The sequence below is a fragment of the Podarcis cretensis genome (assembly GCF_951804945.1).
Source record: "Podarcis cretensis genome assembly, chromosome: 17".
NCBI classification, from domain to species: Eukaryota; Metazoa; Chordata; class Lepidosauria; order Squamata; family Lacertidae; genus Podarcis; species Podarcis cretensis.
In genome coordinates this window covers 36,167,316-36,186,267 of record NC_137187.1, presented here as the reverse complement: position 1 = coordinate 36,186,267, position 18,952 = coordinate 36,167,316, and the positions used below count along the sequence as shown (strand labels likewise).

The 18,952-nt window shown below is 48.4% G+C and overlaps 1 protein-coding gene across 1 annotated transcript in view; it reads left to right on the top strand.

Moving 5' to 3' along the window:
* The first annotated feature begins 5,714 nt into the window (after positions 1 to 5,714).
* The window catches only part of MAST1 (microtubule associated serine/threonine kinase 1), a 99,576-nt gene continuing 86,338 nt past the window's right edge, over positions 5,715 to 18,952 (top strand). Inside the window, exon 1 of the mRNA XM_079959983.1 lies at positions 5,715 to 5,807. Within this exon, the coding sequence (XP_079816109.1) occupies positions 5,769 to 5,807 (39 nt within the window). The 5' untranslated portion in view covers positions 5,715 to 5,768. The remainder of the gene's footprint in view (positions 5,808 to 18,952) is intronic.

Here is an 18,952-nt window from a genome sequence, read left to right as displayed (position 1 = left end):
TAACCATCCAGGGGCCTTTACCTTACCTTACCTTACCTAACAGCTCCATCACTCTCAGGTTAGGCATAAGACCTCACTTCTCCACAGTGCACACCACACAATGATACCTGTGAAATGTATGGGTTTACTACCCATTTCATTAGATCTTATAGTGCACCTTACATTAAAGGATTCAGGGCAGATAGTAACCATGATGCACAGGGTTTAGGACCCAAGACAAATGGTGCACAAGAGAACAGGAAGGCAATTCATGCCACACCTACCCACCCACAGTCACTGTACATTTTTGATTCCTATTTCCACCTGTTTTCTGGCCAGGATCCAAATAACTACTTGACTAGTTCTACAGACTCAATATCATAACGGCTATCAACTTTTAAGCCCTGTTTTTAGGCCCTGCATGGCAGCAGTTCGTTCTGCAGCAATTAGCAAGAGAGAATGCTTAGCTCCATGCTATGTAAAAGCTTCCCCAGCTATCGATTTCTGCATTTCAAACTTTTGCTGCAAGGGACATCGGCAGGCCAGGCTGCTCCCACCCACCGTCCCACCCCCTCCCTCTAGGCAGTTGGCAACCCTAGCGAGAGACCCCACTGAAGATGCCTGAGCCCCTAGGAGCTTCTGAAGTCATCCTTTGGACCACAGCCATGGTCTTCATCACAATTCCGCCTTGCCCTAGTTCACTTCTTATTGATTAGCCCTTAAAGCCAACCCTTCCATCCTCTGAGGTTTCGTTTTTACAATCAAGTGCTATATAAATTTTACGAAATAAATAAATACGTTGTCTCCAACCCCGTCCTTTGCCAAACCATGAAAACATCAAGCAGAGATTGCAGCCTTGGAGGGATTTGTGGGATGAATGAAATAATACTGTTATAAGTTTGAGGTGGGACGCAGGTGGCGCTGTGGGTTAAAGCCTCAGCGCCTAGGACTTGCCGATCGAAAGGTCGGCGGTTCGAATCCCTGCGGCGGTGTGCGCTCCCGCTGCTCGGTCCCAGCGCCTGCCAACCTAGCAGTTCGAAAGCACCTCCGGGTGCAAGTAGATAAATAGGGACCGCTTACCAGCGGGAAGGTAAACGGCGTTTCCGTGTGCGACTCTGGCTCGCCAGAGCAGCAATGTCATGCTGGCCACGTGACCCGGAAGTGTCTCCGGACAGCGCTGGCCCCTGGCCTCTTAAGTGAGATGGGCGCACAACCCCAGAGTCTGTCAAGACTGGCCCGTATGGGCAGGGGTACCTTTACCTTTACCTTTAAGTTTGAGGTGCCAGAGTTTGTGGGGGCAAGGCACCCATAATTTCTAGATTTAGTAAGTGTTAGAATTTAATCAAGGTTTGGGAAGTTAAAACTGCAAACACCGACCTCCCAGATCCAGCAGAGACTCAAGATGGAAATAACACAGGCCAGCTTCCTCATGAGGTAACCACCTGATAATGGCTGAGCCATCAGGACATTCAGTGCTGGACAGCAAGGGGGGTGGAGCCCCTCCTCCAGCTGTGTGTTAGTGGGCAGAGACAAAAAGGGTTTCGGGTTTCAGTTTGGATGATGTGGGTTGGAGGGGAATCGTTTCACTGGGCTAACAACAAGGAACAAGAAGGGGGTCGAAGAGCACCATGTTGACTGACTGAGACAGGCTGTAACAAAGAGACAGAGAGCATGGCTGATTTTTCTGCTCTGAGCCTCAACCCTGCTGTGCCTATGGGAGAAGCAAGGGACCCAAGTAGTGTGTTGAGCCCCTGCATCTGGACTCAGGTTTTATATACAATGGTACCTCGGGTTACATACGCTTCAGGTTACAGACTCCGCAAACCCAGAAATGTTACCTTGGTTTAAGAACTTTGCTTCAGGATGAAAACAGAAATTGTGTGGCAGCGGCAGTGGGAGGCCCCATTAGCTAAAGTGGTGCTTCAGGTTAAGAACAGTTTCAGGTTAAGAACGGACCTCCGGAACGAATTAAGTACTTAACCTGAGGTACCACTGTAGTGCAGGTTCTTGGCACCCAGGGTGCACATGTGTGTGTGCCTGGGAGATAGGGCACGGAAGGTGCCCGCGCCAGTCCAAGCCCTCACTTCTATCCGAGCTTGGTCAGTCTGAGTTGGTGGTGAGGGAGGGAGAAAGAGGCTTGAAGGCACCCCATGACGAGGGCAGACCTGAGGGCTGTGGCACCAAAGTGGCGTATTGTGGGGGTGCCAGGGGGGCCAGTTCTTAACCCGAGGTACCACTGTATATGTGTAAATAAACCATATATCATAAAACACTACAGTTTCCGCGGTGCCTTGCTGTCCATGGGTAAAGTGCTCCTGGAATGCCTGGAATCTTGCACCATTTGTGGAATTCGGGGTGGCATGTAACAATACTTTTTCTCTCAGCCACCATCACCAAATACTCACACCCCTTTTAGGGCTGCTTAACAGAAAGGGAAAGAGTGTTGGCAGTTTGGCACTCCCAGCCCCCACTCCCCCTGGGACTAGGAACCAGATACTGATCAATAATACAGCAAAGCTCTTAGCATATGTCAAAGATACTGTGATGGGGGACAGGACATGGATGAGCCTTGTGAAAAAAGCCAAAAAACATTTTATTAAATGTCATTCTCCCCAGACACATTAGCTCATCAGACTAAATTATCCCATTTCTCCTCGCCTCCCCTTGTACGCTATGACCCGTAATATAATAACATGTTTCTTTGGGATGAGAGAGGGAGAAGCTAGAGAGAAAGAGAAGCAAAGTGTTGGGAGATCTATATGTGAAAGGGTCAATGATTGATCTTGCCCTTAATCCCAATGCCATTAGTGCCCAGAGAAACTCTTGCTTTACAAAGGACTAGTTCTTACTCAGGTGGTAAATGTGTCTGAGCTGCGCCACTTCAGAGCGTAAGTGGGGACTTGCATCATGGAACACTCCTCATCCCCTGCAGATAGAAAAATAGCAAGTCGGGGATAGAATCCATCTCACTGACATCCTAGTTTTCTATGTAGAGGAAGGGGGAAAGTTGTATGGAGGAGCATAACTCACCACCACCTATAGACTGACACAGCATAGCCTTGACCACCACAGTGAACCTTCCTGAAGTAAGTCCTATTGAATGGAATGGGGCTTACTTCTGAGTAGTGTATGGTGTGGGTTTTGTTGCTGCTAATAACACCTGTACCAACTCAATGACATAAGCAACAAAGTACCGTATTTTTTGCTCTATAAGACTCACTTTTTCCCTCCTAAAAAAGTAAGGGGAAATGTGTGTGCGTCTTATGGAGCAAATGCAGGCTGCACAGCTATCCCAGAAGCCAGAACAGCAAGAGGGATTGCTGCTTTCACTGCGCAGCGATCCCTCTTGCTGTTCTGGCTTCTGAGATTCAGAACATTTATTTTCTTGTTTTCCTCCTCCACAAACTAGGTGCGTCTTGTGGTCTGGTGCGTCTTATAGAGCGAAAAATACGGTAGTTGCTTCAGGCGCCAAGGAATCTACACGATTACTGATCTCCAAGGAAACAGAGACTTTGTCAAGGAGATATAGATATGGGGTGCACCAAAGTTTAGTTTGGGGTTCAGGAACACATAGATCTTAGTTCATTTTAAAAGTTCTTTGATGGTGTTGCATTTGAACTTTCGTGCAAATAAGGAACTAGGAGCCAACTTCAGTGTCCCCCTGATGCTGAGGGCTAACTTCGGAAGCAAGGAGCCTTGTCTGTCCTGAGACCATGGGAAACCAATGCCAGGTGGGAAGAGGCTATGCTAGGCTGCATCATGGACCCATGTGCATTAAGGCAGCTTCGTATGCTCCTATGGCAGCAGCGGCCCACAAGACACCATCTGGGAAGTTTTGCAAAGGATTAGCTCCTCCACAGCTCCCACCAATTTTAATGCAACTTGTATAAAGAGAATTTACCAATGCATTGTGTCCCACGTGGGATAATGTGAGCCACTTCAGATTTTCTGCTTGTGCCAGCCCTGTGTAAATTTAAAATATATTATAAGAAATATATATTTCTGTGTAACCTACTAAAGCACATTTGTCAGGCTACTACACTACCAACTGCCATTGGATAATGATGAGCTGGATTTGATATAGCTGGCAACTGGAATGTTTTATCTGTGTGGCTTATGGGCAGTGGCGTAGTGTGGGTTGTCAGCACCCGGGGCAAGGCAAGTAATTTGCGCCCCCTAACCCTAACCCCCAGATGTTGCGCCCCGTGCGGCCGGCCCCCCCTGCACCCCCCATGCTGTGCCACTGCTTATGGGTGCTAGAATCTGATATTACTCCCCCACCCTTTTAAAGGCAGATCTTCATTTCAAGTTACCAGAAAGGAGATTCTGACTAAGCATCTGGAAGAACCTTCTTACAGTAAGAGCTGTTTGACAGGGGAAGGGACTCCCTTGGGAGGTGGCAGAATCTCCTTCCTTGGAGGTTTAAAAGCAGATGTTGGATGGTCAACTGCCATGGATGCTGGACTAGAAAACCCTTGGGGTAAATTCCAATATTACAATTCCATGATTCTATATAATATTCAATCAGGGTAGACCAGGTGGGCCAACTTGAATAAGATATGGGGGGAGGCAGGTAAGGGAGTGGGTGCTGCTGTGGTCTAAACAACTGAACCTCTTGGGCTTGCTGATCGGAAGGTTGGTGGTTCGAATCCCCGCAATGGGATGAGCTCCTGTTGCTCTGCCCCAGCTCCTGCCAACCAGCAGTTTGAATGCATACCAGTGCAAGCAGATAAATAGGTACCACTGCGGTGGGAAGGTAAATGGCGTTTCCGTAAGCTCTGGTTTCCGTCAGGGTGTTCTGTTGCGCCAGAAGTGATTTAGTCATGCTGGGCACATGACCCGGAAAGCTGTCTGCGGACAAACGCTGGCTCTCTCGACCTGAAAGCGAGATGAGCACTGCACCCCGTTGACTGGACTTAACCATCCAGGGGTCCTTTTCCTTTTTTATCATTCTGTCCCACATAATTGATTGCATGATGCAGCACGCACACACCATTTGAATGGGAATGGACATCAAATCTGCGGGGGTCCGGCCCCCTCTAATATGTTACTGTGGGGGTCGAAGCCCCCACGGCCCCTATGCGGCCGACCAAGACATTTTGGCGCCGGAGGCAAGGCGCGCCATTGACGCGGGTGGGGTGGCTCCTTCTTAAGGGCTGCCTCGCAGGTGAGACGGCAAGAGTCTAGTTCTCAGTGAGGGTCTTTTTCCCGAGGGCGGGGGAGTGCGTCCAAGCCCGGCGCGCTGCAGCTGCGCCCCCCACCCTCAGCACTGGAGCAGGCGCGGCGCGGCGCCGTGTGATCGCCAAGGCGGCCGAGGGGAAAGGGTTAAGGAGGCTGGCCTGGGCCGGCCAGGGGGCGCCGCATCCCGGTCGGGCTTGGTGGCAGCCGGAGCGCACGTCGGCCCCGCCCGCGGCGCACAGGAGCGGGAGCCGGGGAGGGGCGGCCGCCGCCCTCGCCGCCTCCTTGTGCCGCCGCTCCAGCTCCGGCAGCCTCGGGCGCGCATGCTGCCGGCGAGCCCAGGGGCGCGGCGTTGCTGCCCGGGCGCCGAGAGAGGATCCGCCCGGCGCGCCCCGGGCCAGGCGCCCGCCAAGCCCGCCGCGAGGCCGGGGCTGTGCCGCAGTCGGGGGGCGCCCCCTCCGCGCAGCCCACCTGGCCAGCCCCGCCCTGAACGCCGGCCCAGCGCAGCGCAGCGCAGCCGCGGCCTGGAAGGCGCGCTCGGCTCGGCTCGGCTCGGCTGGCACTAGGCGCGCGGCGGCGCCCATGGGGCCAGCTCTTCGGGCCGGCCAGCGATGGACGACTCCGGGATCATACGCCGGAGGCGGCTGCAGGTAAATCAGGGCGCGCGGCGGGTCCCTTCTCCCTCCTCTCCGCCCTGGCCAAGCCTGCCGCGGTGCCCGGGATGCGGCGCGCAATCCGCGCGCCCTCTTCGCCGACGCAGGGAGGCAGGCAGGCCGGCCGGCCGGCGGGCGGGCGGGCAGCAGAGACAGGGCGGCAGCCGCCGCTCTCTCCTCCGCCATCCCGGGGGAGCCTCCGAGCAGAAGCCCAGCCCGGGCTTGTTCCTTCCCGCAGGGCGCAGGTGTGCTCGGTGCCAACCGAGCGGCGCTTTCCTTTGCTGCCGGGGGGCCCCCGCCGCCGGAGGTGGCCGCGCTCCCCGCACGGCAGAGGGGGACGGAATGGCCGAAGACCAGCGGGGAAGCCGAGGGCCGCCTGCCTCGGGTGGGCTGCGGGGTCACGCGAGTCCCTGGGCAGCGCCAGGGAAAGATTAGCGGCGCCTGCGAATCGTCATTTGGCTTTGCTGAAAATGAGATCTGGGAGAAGGTTCCTTTTTCCGCCTCCTTTCTCCCTGCTCCATCCGTTGGGGCAAAACCAGACTGAAGAGACCGAGGCTGGACCTCAGTCGTAGGAATATAAGAATTTCCCAGTGGGGTCAGGCTACAGTCTGTTTATGTAGTGTTTGGCAGCATGGAAAAATGACAAGCAGCAGTCCCTGCCCCGAGGAAGTTCCATTCTAAATACAGGGCACTGGCAAGGGAGAAATGGGGGGAGCAAGGATTAAAAGGGGTAGAATTATTGCATTTATTTACTTAAATAACTTGTTTAGATTTCTGCCCTACGCTTTAAGTACATTATCAGGGCAGCTATACAAACATTATTATTTTATAGACCTTAATATGTAGAGTAAACTACAGCTTGAGCATGACAGCACCCAAATGGAATAGAGCAATTGACAAACACTAAAAAGGGTGAGGGGGCGGGGGATAAAAAAAACGGCGAGAAAGAGTTGGAGTGGGTCTGGGTGAGCCTTTGACTGTGAACACATTCCAAAGCCAAGGTGTTTTATATTGCTACATTTCATTCCCACTTTCCCACTTTGGTTGTTAGGAAGTGTTGAACAGCAAAAGACTGCAATGGAAACATCCAGTTGCTAAAGCTTTTTAGGGAAAGCCCCTGGAGGCCAACCCACCACATCTTTGACATTAGTGATTTTGCTTGGCTACTCCAGAAGTTCCACAAATGCTCTGTGAAGCATTGTGTGCTGATAACACACATTGTGTGCACAGAAGAATTAGGACTGTGACATGAATGAGATTCAACAGCTGGAGTAGTATGGATATGGTGAGAGACACAGAATGGGGCACCCACCCAGAGTCCCATGGACTCTGGGCCTAAGCAGGTTCTGCCTGGCTGGTATGTTTGTGAGCCCCCCTGGAAATTGAATCAATAGACAGTTCTCTTGGCTCCTTGCAGGCAGTATGAGCTTTGGAGGTAACAAATAAACTCTCCACATGTCCAGGCACTTCTAGTTATTTCTTAAAAATAATTCACTTTAACAGTTGTTTAGCCTTGTCCCTCTTATTTCACAGAGCTTGAAAGGTGTTTATGGTATATAAACAAATTGTTTGGAATTATGGAGGCATGAGAATGTATGCATATGCTAGGTTCCCAGAGAGTAGCGCAGTCCATTCATCTGCATACTGTCCCAGCAGCAAGGAAGGATACAAGAGAGAAAAAGGCACAGGGATGCTCAGCTCATGCGGAAGGGAAAAGCGAAACAGCAGAAGTCCCCGTGGCTGGACCATGTGCTTAGTGAAGGCGAGGCATTCTAAAAATGGAAACAAAACTTTTTCAAAGCCCATCATTTCTTGTAAGCAATCTGTTCCTAAGAAACCAAATTTACCATTTCCCGAGCTGTATTTGCAGCGGGTCCCTGGAAGGCCGCAGAAAGTGTAGTGCAGACTTTTCCAACTTTGTGCTCTCCAGGTGTTTTGGACCACAGCAGGTTGGCTGAAGGCTGATGGGAGTTGTAATCCAAAACATCTGGAAGGGAACCAGGCTGACAAAGGCTGCTGTATTAGTTAGAGTGCTGGGACTGGGGTGACCCAGGCAAATTCAGATTTCTTAGCTGAGTAACCTTGGGCCAACCATCATTGGTGTAATCCAACTCACAGGATTCTTTTGAGGATAAAATGGATCTTTGGTTCCTTGGAGGAAAGTGAGGATATAAATGTGATAAATGAGAAAATCTGTTTCTCTTTATTTCACATTGGTAGACATTGGAAGCTAAGAGACATATGAAATAGCAAAAAGTTGACTGGATGTGGACAGCTAGTTTCATAGTTCTATTTGTGATTGTATTTTGTTTTGAACTGTTTTTATTTTGTATTTTATTTTGCTGTAATCCATTCTGGGGGTTTCCGGTGATGGATGGATAATCTAATAGTGATGATGATGATGATGAAGATGATGATGACAGTTAATACTTTCAGTTAATAATGCAGCGATTCATAACCTCCCCTACCTCATTTTGCAGTCTCCTTGATGAAGAAGAGAAAGTCACCATCACTCATATAATCTTGGAGTAGGGTTTAATTAATTTATGTAGGCCCATCTGCGGTGTCTTTATGCAATGCCCAGGCTGTCCTGAAGCATATGAAGTGAGAAGTGATGAAAGTGCTTCTGACCATGTGAAGAGAGAATTTCATCCAACATAAAGCTACAGATTCCCAGGACTAAGCCATAGGGTTCCCGGGTCTGAAAGTGTTGTTTCCAGTCCTGGAATTTGCACTGTTAGAAACTAAATGCCATCTTTAAGTGACGTCCACTAGACATCTTTTGCTATATCTCTTCAGACATCATGCCTAACCATGTTCTGCACTAATCAGAGTTCAAAATCCAGACTATGGTTTGTGCTTCTGCACATGTAAGCCAACCATTGTTTATTTGTCCAGGCGATAGGTTTAAGCATTTCCTCCTTCTTTTACCAATGGTCCTTACAATACTTTGGACTTGTATGTATACTGCCTTTCATATGCTACACAGCAGGAAAAATAAAATGATTCCTCAAACAGGTTACAACACTAAACAGTTAAAATCTTCAAAAGTAAAACACAGCAGTTATCCAGGGCAAATCAACACAAAACCACCTCTGGAACTAGACACCAGCAAAGATCCTAGGGTCACAAATGCATCTTCTGAAGGCGCCCAAACACCATCAGTGTTGGTGTCCAGCGGGACCTGCCACCAAGAGCCACCAAGAGAAGGCTCTATTCCTGATCACCCCCAAATGCACTTCTTCACAATGTTCTACAACCAAGAGGCCTCAGCTGATCAGACAGGGCAATATGGGAGGAGGCAATCTGTCAATCTGGTCCCAAGCTGTTTGGGGCTTTGTAAGCCAGAACCAAAGGGACGTGGGTGGCGCTGTGGTCTAAACCACTGAGCCTAGGGCTTGCCAAGCAGAAGGTCGGCGGTTCGAATCCACGCGACGGGGTGAGCTCCCGTTGCTTGGTCCCAGCTCTTGCTAACCTAGCAGCTTTTTTTCCATGCGCTGCTCTGGTTTCACCAGAAGCGGCTTAGTCATGCTGGCCACATGATCCGGAAAAACTGTCTGCGGACAAACTTCGGCTCTCTCGGCCAGTAAAGCGAGATGAGCGCCACAACCCCAGAGTCATTCGTGACTGGACTTAACTGTCAGGGGTCCTTTACCTTTTAAAGCCAGAACCAGGAAGTTAAACCTAGCCTGATAGCTAATGATCAGCCAATTGAGCTCCTTTAGGTAATAATATCTGCACAATAATGTAATCCATTGAGTAGCCGAGGCACCACATTTGTCGCTACTGCAGGTTCCGGATCAGCCCCAAAGGCAGCCCCACAATAGAGCACATTGCAGCAATCCAACTTTGAGGTAGCCAGTGGATGAGTCCAGAAATGACAGAAGCTGGTAAAAGGCATTCCTGTACCATTTGATCAAGTGTGGATGAAGTGTATTGACTGACGTGGTGTTTTTTTTGCCTACTGTTTTCACGATGCTGCAAAGAAAATATCACCCCTACGCCTTAATTATACTGTGGCTTCGATATTATTTGTGGAGCTGCAGATAGAAATAGTATGCCTTACATTCTTCTAAATGTGACTTGAATTTAGCAACAGTCTTCATGACTTGCAACCATTTTCATGTAGTAATTATAAAGCTAGTAATCCTTTATCATAATATGTGATATGTCATGTTGGAGCGTTTTAGACACTTTGCATACAGTAACTCTTACAATAACGAGGATGAGGTAGGCCCAATATTATTAGCTTTGAGCAGCCTCCTAAACAAACAAACAAACAAACAAACAAACAATATTAGTGTGACTTGCAGAAGGCCATCTAATGTGTTGATAGCACAGGTGAGATTTGAACTGAGGACTTCTTATTGATAGCTAGGTTTAAGTCTCTTGGAGCGACAGACCAGGCCAGATAGGGTGCCCACAGTCCAAATACAATACTCAAGTTGTGGGGGTGAGCACATGCAAAGCTGATGCATGCAAAACATTTTTAACTTGCTGATCTTCCAAGGCGCCCAGGTGGTAGTCGTGGCTCTTCCTACTTTCCTCTTAAGTAGCCCTCTGAGTTAGGAGAGGGAGAGGGAGTGATCTTCCCAAGACTACCCAGTAAGGTCCATGGCCGAGTGGGGAAGTGAACCCAGCTCTCCCCCAGTCCTAGTTTGAGAGTAACAGCTACAGCACCCTAGCATTGCATTGTCTGGCTCACCTTCAAGGATGGCTATTTAACACAGGTAAGTGTAGGCTGGGATTTTAATATCTTGCAAATGCAGCGTGTATCTCATCCTGAAGCAGAGCGCCCCTCGCGCCGGGCAAACATCCGCAGCATGGGGAGCCCTGCAGGAGTTCCCCGCAGGGCTCCCCACACTGCGGATAGCAGCCTGCTGCCCGTGGGCAGGGCGCGCTGAAGCAGAGCGCCCCGCGCATTGGCCAGCCCCACAAGCTCGGGGGACAGCAGGGAGGCGCAGCGCCGCCATCCTGCTGTTCCTCGACCTGGTTTGGTTTCCCTGACCTGGTTTTGGGGGGGAAATAAAGGGGGGGAAATTCCTTTATTTCCCCCCCAAAAAACTAGGTGCGTCCTATGGGACGGAGCGTCCTATGGGACGAAAAATACGGTAGTCTGGCCCCCCACAAGATCTGAGGGACAGTTTTTGTTTCGTTTTGTTAGTTTAATGTGTTAGTGTTATGTTGTGTTTTTGTATTGTATTGTCCTCCTTTTTTGTAGTGTTTAAAAGTAATAAATATTATTTTTTTAAAAAAAATATGATGGGGAGGGGGGAGGTTAATGAAATATACATGCCCCAATCCTGACTCCATCCAATTTTAGCCATATCATGTTGCCACAACTCTGTAGCTAAGACGAGCTTTGAGCTCCACTGAACGGCATCCCCAGTTCTTCAGACCCTGCACTTGCTGTTCCACCGCGCACATTTCAAGTGTGCCTGCCTTTTCTTTCACTGATCTTAGAGGTAACCTTCTGCATGTTCACAGTTCTGAGGGTAGTTTAGGACTGGCAGAGGGAGCACGGAAATGGAGCAGTGGTGTCCCTGTGTTCAGAGAGCCTCCCTTGTGTGCTATAGGTGGGGTGAGATTAGGGTGCCTGCAGAGAGAAGCTACTAACGCTCATGTGTAATTGGGTTCCGGAGAGCATCGCCATGTGAAAGCAGTGAGAGGTGCAGCTTTTACCACAAGAGTGATGGTGCTGCTCTGATGAACCTCAGCATGGCTCTGGCAGTGAGCATGCCTTCTCTCGAAGACCATTTGGTACATAAACACCCCTCTTCCTGCCTAGCAGAGGGCACTTACTCCATATCTGAGTCACTGCTGACTTTTTCTCTTAGCTAGTCACTGTTTTCATGGACTGGCTGGATCCAGAGGGTTGATGGGAGGCACCAGCTGGGGAACCCCCCATGAAACCCCAGGGGATTGGTGGTTGGATGACGATGAGTGGCCAGAGGGAGAAGAGGGGGCAGAGGACGAGGTGTCAGAAACTGAAAGGGCAACAAGGATCAGTGAGCAGGAAGAGGCTGTGGCAGAGAGCAGCCCAGAACCAGAGGCTGTAGAGGAGAGGGGCTAAGAGGAAGAGATGAGGCAGGCTGCTGAAGAAGTCTGGGGGGCTTCCCCTCCCCCCTGGTCTCCCAGAACCAGAAGAGGTATGAAGAGGGTGGAGCAAAGACAGGTAATACAACAGAGTCGCAGATTGCATGGGAAGGACTCAGGGAAGGAGGAAGCTTAGGCAACTATGAGAAGGCAAGGACCTTTAGTCCTCACATAGGGGCAAGTTCTACCTGGAAGAGTTGCTGTGCTCTGCAGGCCTGGCCTTCTGGGCTGTCTAGTTTCTTTGAATAAAAAGTTAACTTCACTGGAGCTGTGTGAGTATTACTAACCTGCTCCTGGCACCCACTCCTGACGACTGCCTTTGTTTTCAGTGCTTCCTCCTTCTCCCTCTGCTTTCCACCCCACTGCCCTTCCTCATGATGCTGTGGAAGTCAGATAATGTTCTGATCATCATGGGGTGGTAGGGTTTTCTCTTTCATTGCTCCTTAGCAGATGGGTGACCCAACAGCTTCAAACAACGTGTTGTACTGCTGAGAGGGACTTCCTTAGAAAGCGCCCCTTGCTGTGTGCGTTTGGGGTCCTCGTGTGCTGTGCTTGGGGGCCCCTCCTGCTCACTCAGCTCCTTATGCATTCTTCTAAATGTAAATGGGAAAGGGTTTCCTTTAAGAGAGAATAAGAATGACTTGCCTTCAAAGAAGGCTTCTCCCTATATTTCTGCATGAGTCACTGTTCTGGACACACCTCCTGGCTGGAGTGGGGGCAAGCCCAACATAGTGACTCCTTCAGAGAGGTAGGGGGCAGCCTCTGTGAGCTAGTTCTGCTGCACCGAATGGGGAAGGCAGCAAGCACAGTGGCTGGACGTATGTCTTGGATGCAGAAAGGCCCAGGTTTTAGTCCCTGGCACCTCCACTTAAAATGATCAGATAGATGTACAGTGGTACCTCTGGTTATGAACGGGACCCGTTCCAGAGGCCCGTTCACAACATGAAAGGAACGCAACCTGCAGTGGCGCATCTGTGCATGCTCGGGTTGCAATTCTTCGCTTCTGCGCATGTGTGGGACATCATTTTGCGCGTCTGCGCATGCGGCGAAACCCAGAAGTAACCCTTCCAGGTTGCCATGGGACGTAACCTGAAAGAACGTAACATGAAGCGGACGTAACATGAGGTATGACACTAATGGGAAGGATGTCGGCTGCTGCTCGCCAGAGTGGGAATAACACTTGGCTAGATGGACCAATAGTCTGACCTGGTGTAAGGGAATTTCCTGTGTGACGAGTCCAGCCTCTTCCAACCTGGTGCCCTCCAGCTGTTCTGGACTGCAGCTCCCTTCAGTATAACAGCTGGAGGGCAGCAGGTAGAGAAAGGCTGGCCTATAAAGGTCTACATTGGGATCTGCTGCCCCTGTAGACCTGCCACCTGAGGCAGCTGCCTCAGCATGCTTTCTGAGTGGGCCAGCCCTGGCCTAGACAATTCCATTTGTACTTGATACAACGGAATAACCTGCTCCCAGCTGCAGCTTGATTAGAAAGAGGTGGGCCCAGCATGGTGAAATTATTTATTCCCATTATATCCCTAAAGCAAGGCGAGACACAATAGGCAGCCGAGTGGGTGAGTGGGGCTCACCACCAGAGCCGCCTTACGTAATGCTCTTTCTCACAGCCCAAAGCAGTTCCCTCAGCGGCGCAATTGGTGCACAATGGCACATGGTTTGGGAACGAACGGTTTGGGATCTGAAACTTGTTTCATTTGTATGCATTTAGAGGTTGCTGTGTTAAAAAGAAAATGAAAAGCAGGTGCAGTGAGCCCGAATATGTAGGAGTAGTTCCCTAAAATAAATATTGCAAAGACTGAGACTGAGTGTTGTGTTAACTTGCTGAAGGGCTCCTTATGCTAACCCCGCCCCCATTCTTGTGGTTACATATCTTTGTAAGAAATGGCAATGTTGATATGTTCGCTAAAGAGAGAGAGAGAGGAAAATTGGGGAACTGAGCCCTGTCTCTTTCTGCATCCATTTTCCTTGGTCACTTACTAGGTTTTGAAGAGGTCCTGTTTCTGCCTGTGCAGCCACAGCAGGTGCTGCGATTCCCCAAGTTGGTTGACTTCATCCCTGAAGGCACGCTCTTCTTCCAGTGTCTCCTGAGACAGATGGATGCCAACCAATTAATTAGGATTACCATGCTATAGATATGTCATATTTGAACTGTGCGAGGGCATTTATTTAGCTGCTTTTCAGTTTCTCAAAAATGCGTACACACAAGTAGCTTTTAGAAAATGACAGTCGGCCACCCACTCTTGTGTTTGAAAGATTAAAAGGAAACGGCTCACATGTGCATATCATTCAGATATGATGGTTTTGTTGAACTTGGATTTGCCAGAGTACCAAAAACTTGTTCAAAATGGCAGTGGATGATTAATGTCATTTTTAAAACAACATGTGATATAAGATGGTGCACCTGTGGAAATTGACTTCACACCTCCTCCCAGCTTGACAGTGATTCATCGGTTACCAGATTGTGAAACAGGTTTCCAATGAAGTGTGTACCCACATGGTGGAAATGCCTCCTAATCTGCTTTTTTAAAAAAACCAAAAAGAAAAAACCCTCACAATTTTTTTAGAATGCCAAGAGAAGTTGTGTCAAATCCCTTGTTGATTGAAGAATTGTTCTGTATAGAAATGTTAGGGATGTGCCACTGCCTCTTTACATGGATGGCCTTTTGGACCCACAATTTCTACCTCCGTAAATGATAGAATCATACACTTGTAGAGCTGGAAGGGACCCTGAGGGTCATCTAGTCCAACCCCCATCCTTGGCAGATGACCATCCAACCTCTGCTTAAAAACCTCCAATGAAAGTCTTGTGGCAGTCTGTTCCACTGTCAAACAGCTCCTACCACCAGAAAGTTCTTCCTAATGTTTTGGTGTAATCCCATTTCTTGTCATTTGGATTTGTTTGTATACACACACACACACACACACACACACACACAGCCAACAGAGAAAGCTAATACCACTGTTGATCTGTTAATTTTTAAAGAACTGCAAGACTCATCTTGTTTGCCTCCAGAGACCTGCTTAGCTACTTCCTCAAAAACTGCTTTGTTCATTTCTCTGCCTTAGTTTGCCAGGCCAGTTTACCTGTCAAAGAAATAAATTTTATTTATTTTCATAGGTTTTTTAAAAAAATCTACAAAGCCCTGCTTATTGTTGTTTTAGTTTGTTCGTATATCTCAGTCAGGTTTTATTTATGTATTTGCCTTGTGTATTTTAGCTTAATATTATATAAACTAGAGTTTAAAAGAACCCCAGCCTTGCCAGTGCTCTACAGTGGTCTTGAAATTACCTGCATTCATTCTGTACAGTTCCACTTTCACTGCTTTGGTGCCTATACCAATAGCTTATATTTTGCTGTTTGTACCTTTGTTAGGTGGGACTCAGGTGGCGCTGTGGGTTAAAGCCTCAGCGCCTAGGACTTGCCGATCGAAAGGTCGGCGGTTCGAATCCCTGCGGCGGGGTGCGCTCCCGCTGCTCGATCCCAGCGCCTGCCAACCTAGCAGTTCGAAAGCACCTCCGGGTGCAAGTAGATAAATAGGGACCGCTTACCAGCGGGAAGGTAAACGGCGTTTCCATGTGCGGCTCTGGCTCGCCAGAGCAGCGATGTCACGCTGGCCACGTGACCCGGAAGTGTCTCCGGACAGCGCTGGCCCCTGGCCTCTTAAGTGAGATGGGCGCACAACCCCAGAGTCTGTCAGGACTGGCCCGTACGGGCAGGGGTACCTTTACCTTTTTTTACCTTACCTTTGTTAGGTAGGGTTGCCGTATTTCAAAAAGTGAAAATCCCAACACAAAGGTTGTTGAGCTTTTATTAATTCTGACCAAAGTTGTTGAGCTTTTTTGCATTTTTTTTAAAAAAACATTTTGAGCTATTTTAAAGGAAATTTGCCATACATCTGGACATTTTTTAAAAAAGTGATTTTCTGCCCGGACGCTGTTTATGAGGGCTGAATCCCGGGAAATTCCGGACATATGGCAGCCCTATAGGTGAATCCCAGTTTGAGTTATAAAGGTAAAGGTACCCCTACCCGTTTGGGCCAGTCTTGACAGACTCTAGGGTTGTGCGCTCATCTCACTCTAGAGGCCGGGAGCCAGCGCTGTCCGCAGACACTTCCGGGTCACGTGGCCAGCGTGACAAGCTGCATCTGGCGAGCCAGCGCAGCACACGGAACGCCGTTTACCTTCCCACTGGTAAGCGGTCCCTATTTATCTACTTGCACCCGAGGATGCTTTCGAACTGCTAGGTTGGCAGGCGCTGGGACCGAACGACAGGAGCGCACCCCGCCGCGGGGATTCGAACCGCCGACCATGCAATCGGCAAGTCCTAGGCGCTGAGGTTTTACCCACAGTGCTGCTCACGTCCCCCAGTTTAACTTGCTATCAAATACCAAAATTCAAGTACCCAGCAAGTGGTGCAGTTCTAATGTAGCCTCTTTAACAGAATGGTGCAAATGGTGTTGGCACATTGCCCAGGTTGCAAAACTCACCCAGAGTGTAAGATAAGGGGGAAATGAACAAAGTACTGAATATTTTGAGAAGTGAGGATAGTTTTTATTAGTTACAGTGGTACCTCAGGTTAAGAACGTAATTCGTTCTGGAGGTCCGTTCTTAACCTGAAACTGTTCTTAACCTGAAGCACCACTTTAGCTAATGGGGCCTCCCGCTGCCGCCGCCACGCAATTTCTGTTTTCATCCTGAAGCAAAGTTCTTTAACCTGAAGCGTCTGTAACCTGAAGTGTCTGTAACCCGAGGTACTACTGTATTGGCATCCCAACAATATTGTAGAAGTTCTAGGCCCTTTGGGAGCCCACAGTGAATTTTTTGCCCGGCGCTTCAGGAGTATACGGACGCTCATCCTGATGCATTTGCTGCCTTGGGCTCCTTTGGGAAGAGGGGCAGGATACAAATTTAATAAAATTAATAAATAAAATACAGTGGTACCTTGGTTCTCAAACTTAGTCCGTTCCAGTTCGACTCCTGAAACTGTTCGAAAAGCAAGGCGAAGCTTCCAATTGGCTGCAGGAGCTTCCTGCACTCAACAGGAAGCCGCGGAAGCTGCATCAGACATTCGGCTTCCCAAAAATGTTTGCAAACCGGATGTTACGGAAAAATCTAGGTGCGAGGCTGCTCAGTCACCCAGCTCGTCGGAGGAATAAAGGAAGGAGTCCAGCCACCAAATAGACCAAAGTTTATTGCGCAACAGGTTCAAAGAGGAATTTTGCACCCCGAGGATGGGGTGACAAGGACTTTTAAAAGTTTCTATCTTATCCCAGCATACAGTTCATTAAGCATCATCACTACATCATGGCTACATCCTGATTAATATAGGAGGAATGTGTTGGGGCAACAGGTGGATACAGGATATGTATTGGGAAGTACATTCTAAGCACCTACAGTGGTGCCCCGCAAGACGAATGCCTCGCAAGACGGAAAACCCGCTAGATGAAAGGGTTTTCCGTTTTGGAGGTGCTTCGCAAAACGAATTTCCTATGGGCTTGCTTCGCAAGACGAAAATGTATTGCGAGTTCCTGCAGGGTTTTTTTCCTTCCCCCCCCCCCTTTTCTAAGCCACTAAGCCGCTTATCAGCTGATCCGCTAAACCGCTTAACAGCTGATCCGCTAAGCCGCTAATGGGCTTGCTTCGCAAGACGAAAAAACCGCAAGACGAAGAGACTCGCGGAACGGATTCTTTTTGTCTTGCGAGGCACCACTGTACTACAAAGGGGCAATAGAACTTTGTTTTGCATAGTCTGCCACCTGGGCAAGTCCGGAGGAGTGCCTTTGCCCAGCGATTGACACCTATGAGTACCTTCGTGTGAGTATGTGACCTCCCGCTTGAGGGATTATGATGGGGACCAAGTGGTTTCCAAGTCCTTGGCTAATGAAGCAAATTGGCGGTGGAATGAAGGAAACTGGCAAAGGAGTTGATTTTATATTATTTTTAAAGCTAGGTAACTTCCCTGAGCTGTCAAGTCGAAAGGATACATTTATGCATAATATTTGTAACATTTAACAACTTTAAAGACGTGCCCCTACCCCCCGTAATTTCCGTAACACCGGAACACTCACTTCCAGGTTTGTGGCGTTTGGGAGCCAATTTGTTCAACAACTAAGCCGTTCGAGAACCAAGATACCACTGTATACATACTTGGCCATTGGCTGTCCAGAAATACATCAAACACTATTTTGCAGGTGTCTTAAATATTTTCCCTCTGAATGTTTGTAATGTTACACTTTGTCACCCAGATAGGTTGAAGATATCTTCCTTCCCTGGAGAAAATAATGCTTAATTGAATTTTAGCATGTGAATTCATTGTGAAATCTGTGTTTTATGAAGACATTCATGTCAAACTATATCTCCTTCTTCCACCTTTATGTTATTATTGGCTCTATGTACTGGGATCTATATCTTGCATCTTCTCAAGTATTGCCCCCATGTTCTGCTGTTGAGAATTTTGCACTTATTGGAGTGGGATGCTTCTAGCCTCCCACATCTAATGCACTTCATGAACATGTATTTTCTGAGCATGGTAGGCTGTAGGGAAGAGGCAGAATTAATGGCAAAGGGAGAACATCAATAATGTACTGTATGGGTCAGAAATCCAAAATTGACTGGTTCTTGTTACTGCTTTTGCAAAGTATGGCAGCTGCAGTTCATTTTGATTTGATTTTATTATTTTTCTAGTTTTCCAAAATTTACAGACATACAAATCACAAAGACACAGATCACATACAATTCCAATACACATGCATATTTGACTTTCCTCCCCCTTCTTGTGGTTTTTTTTATTTTAGTTTTTCATACTGCATTTTCCACATTAATCCATTTTTAAGTTATGGTTTAATTTCTCTGGATAATATGTTTAACTGCTTGTTTTACTTTAACCCTGCTAATGAACTTACTTGCATACAAGAATTTTTCAGATATTCCACAAATTTCCCCCAGTTTTTAATGAATTTTTTTCCTTCTTGGTTTCTTATGACACCTGTTAGTTTTGCCCTTTTGGCATAGTCCATTAATTTAATCAGCCACTC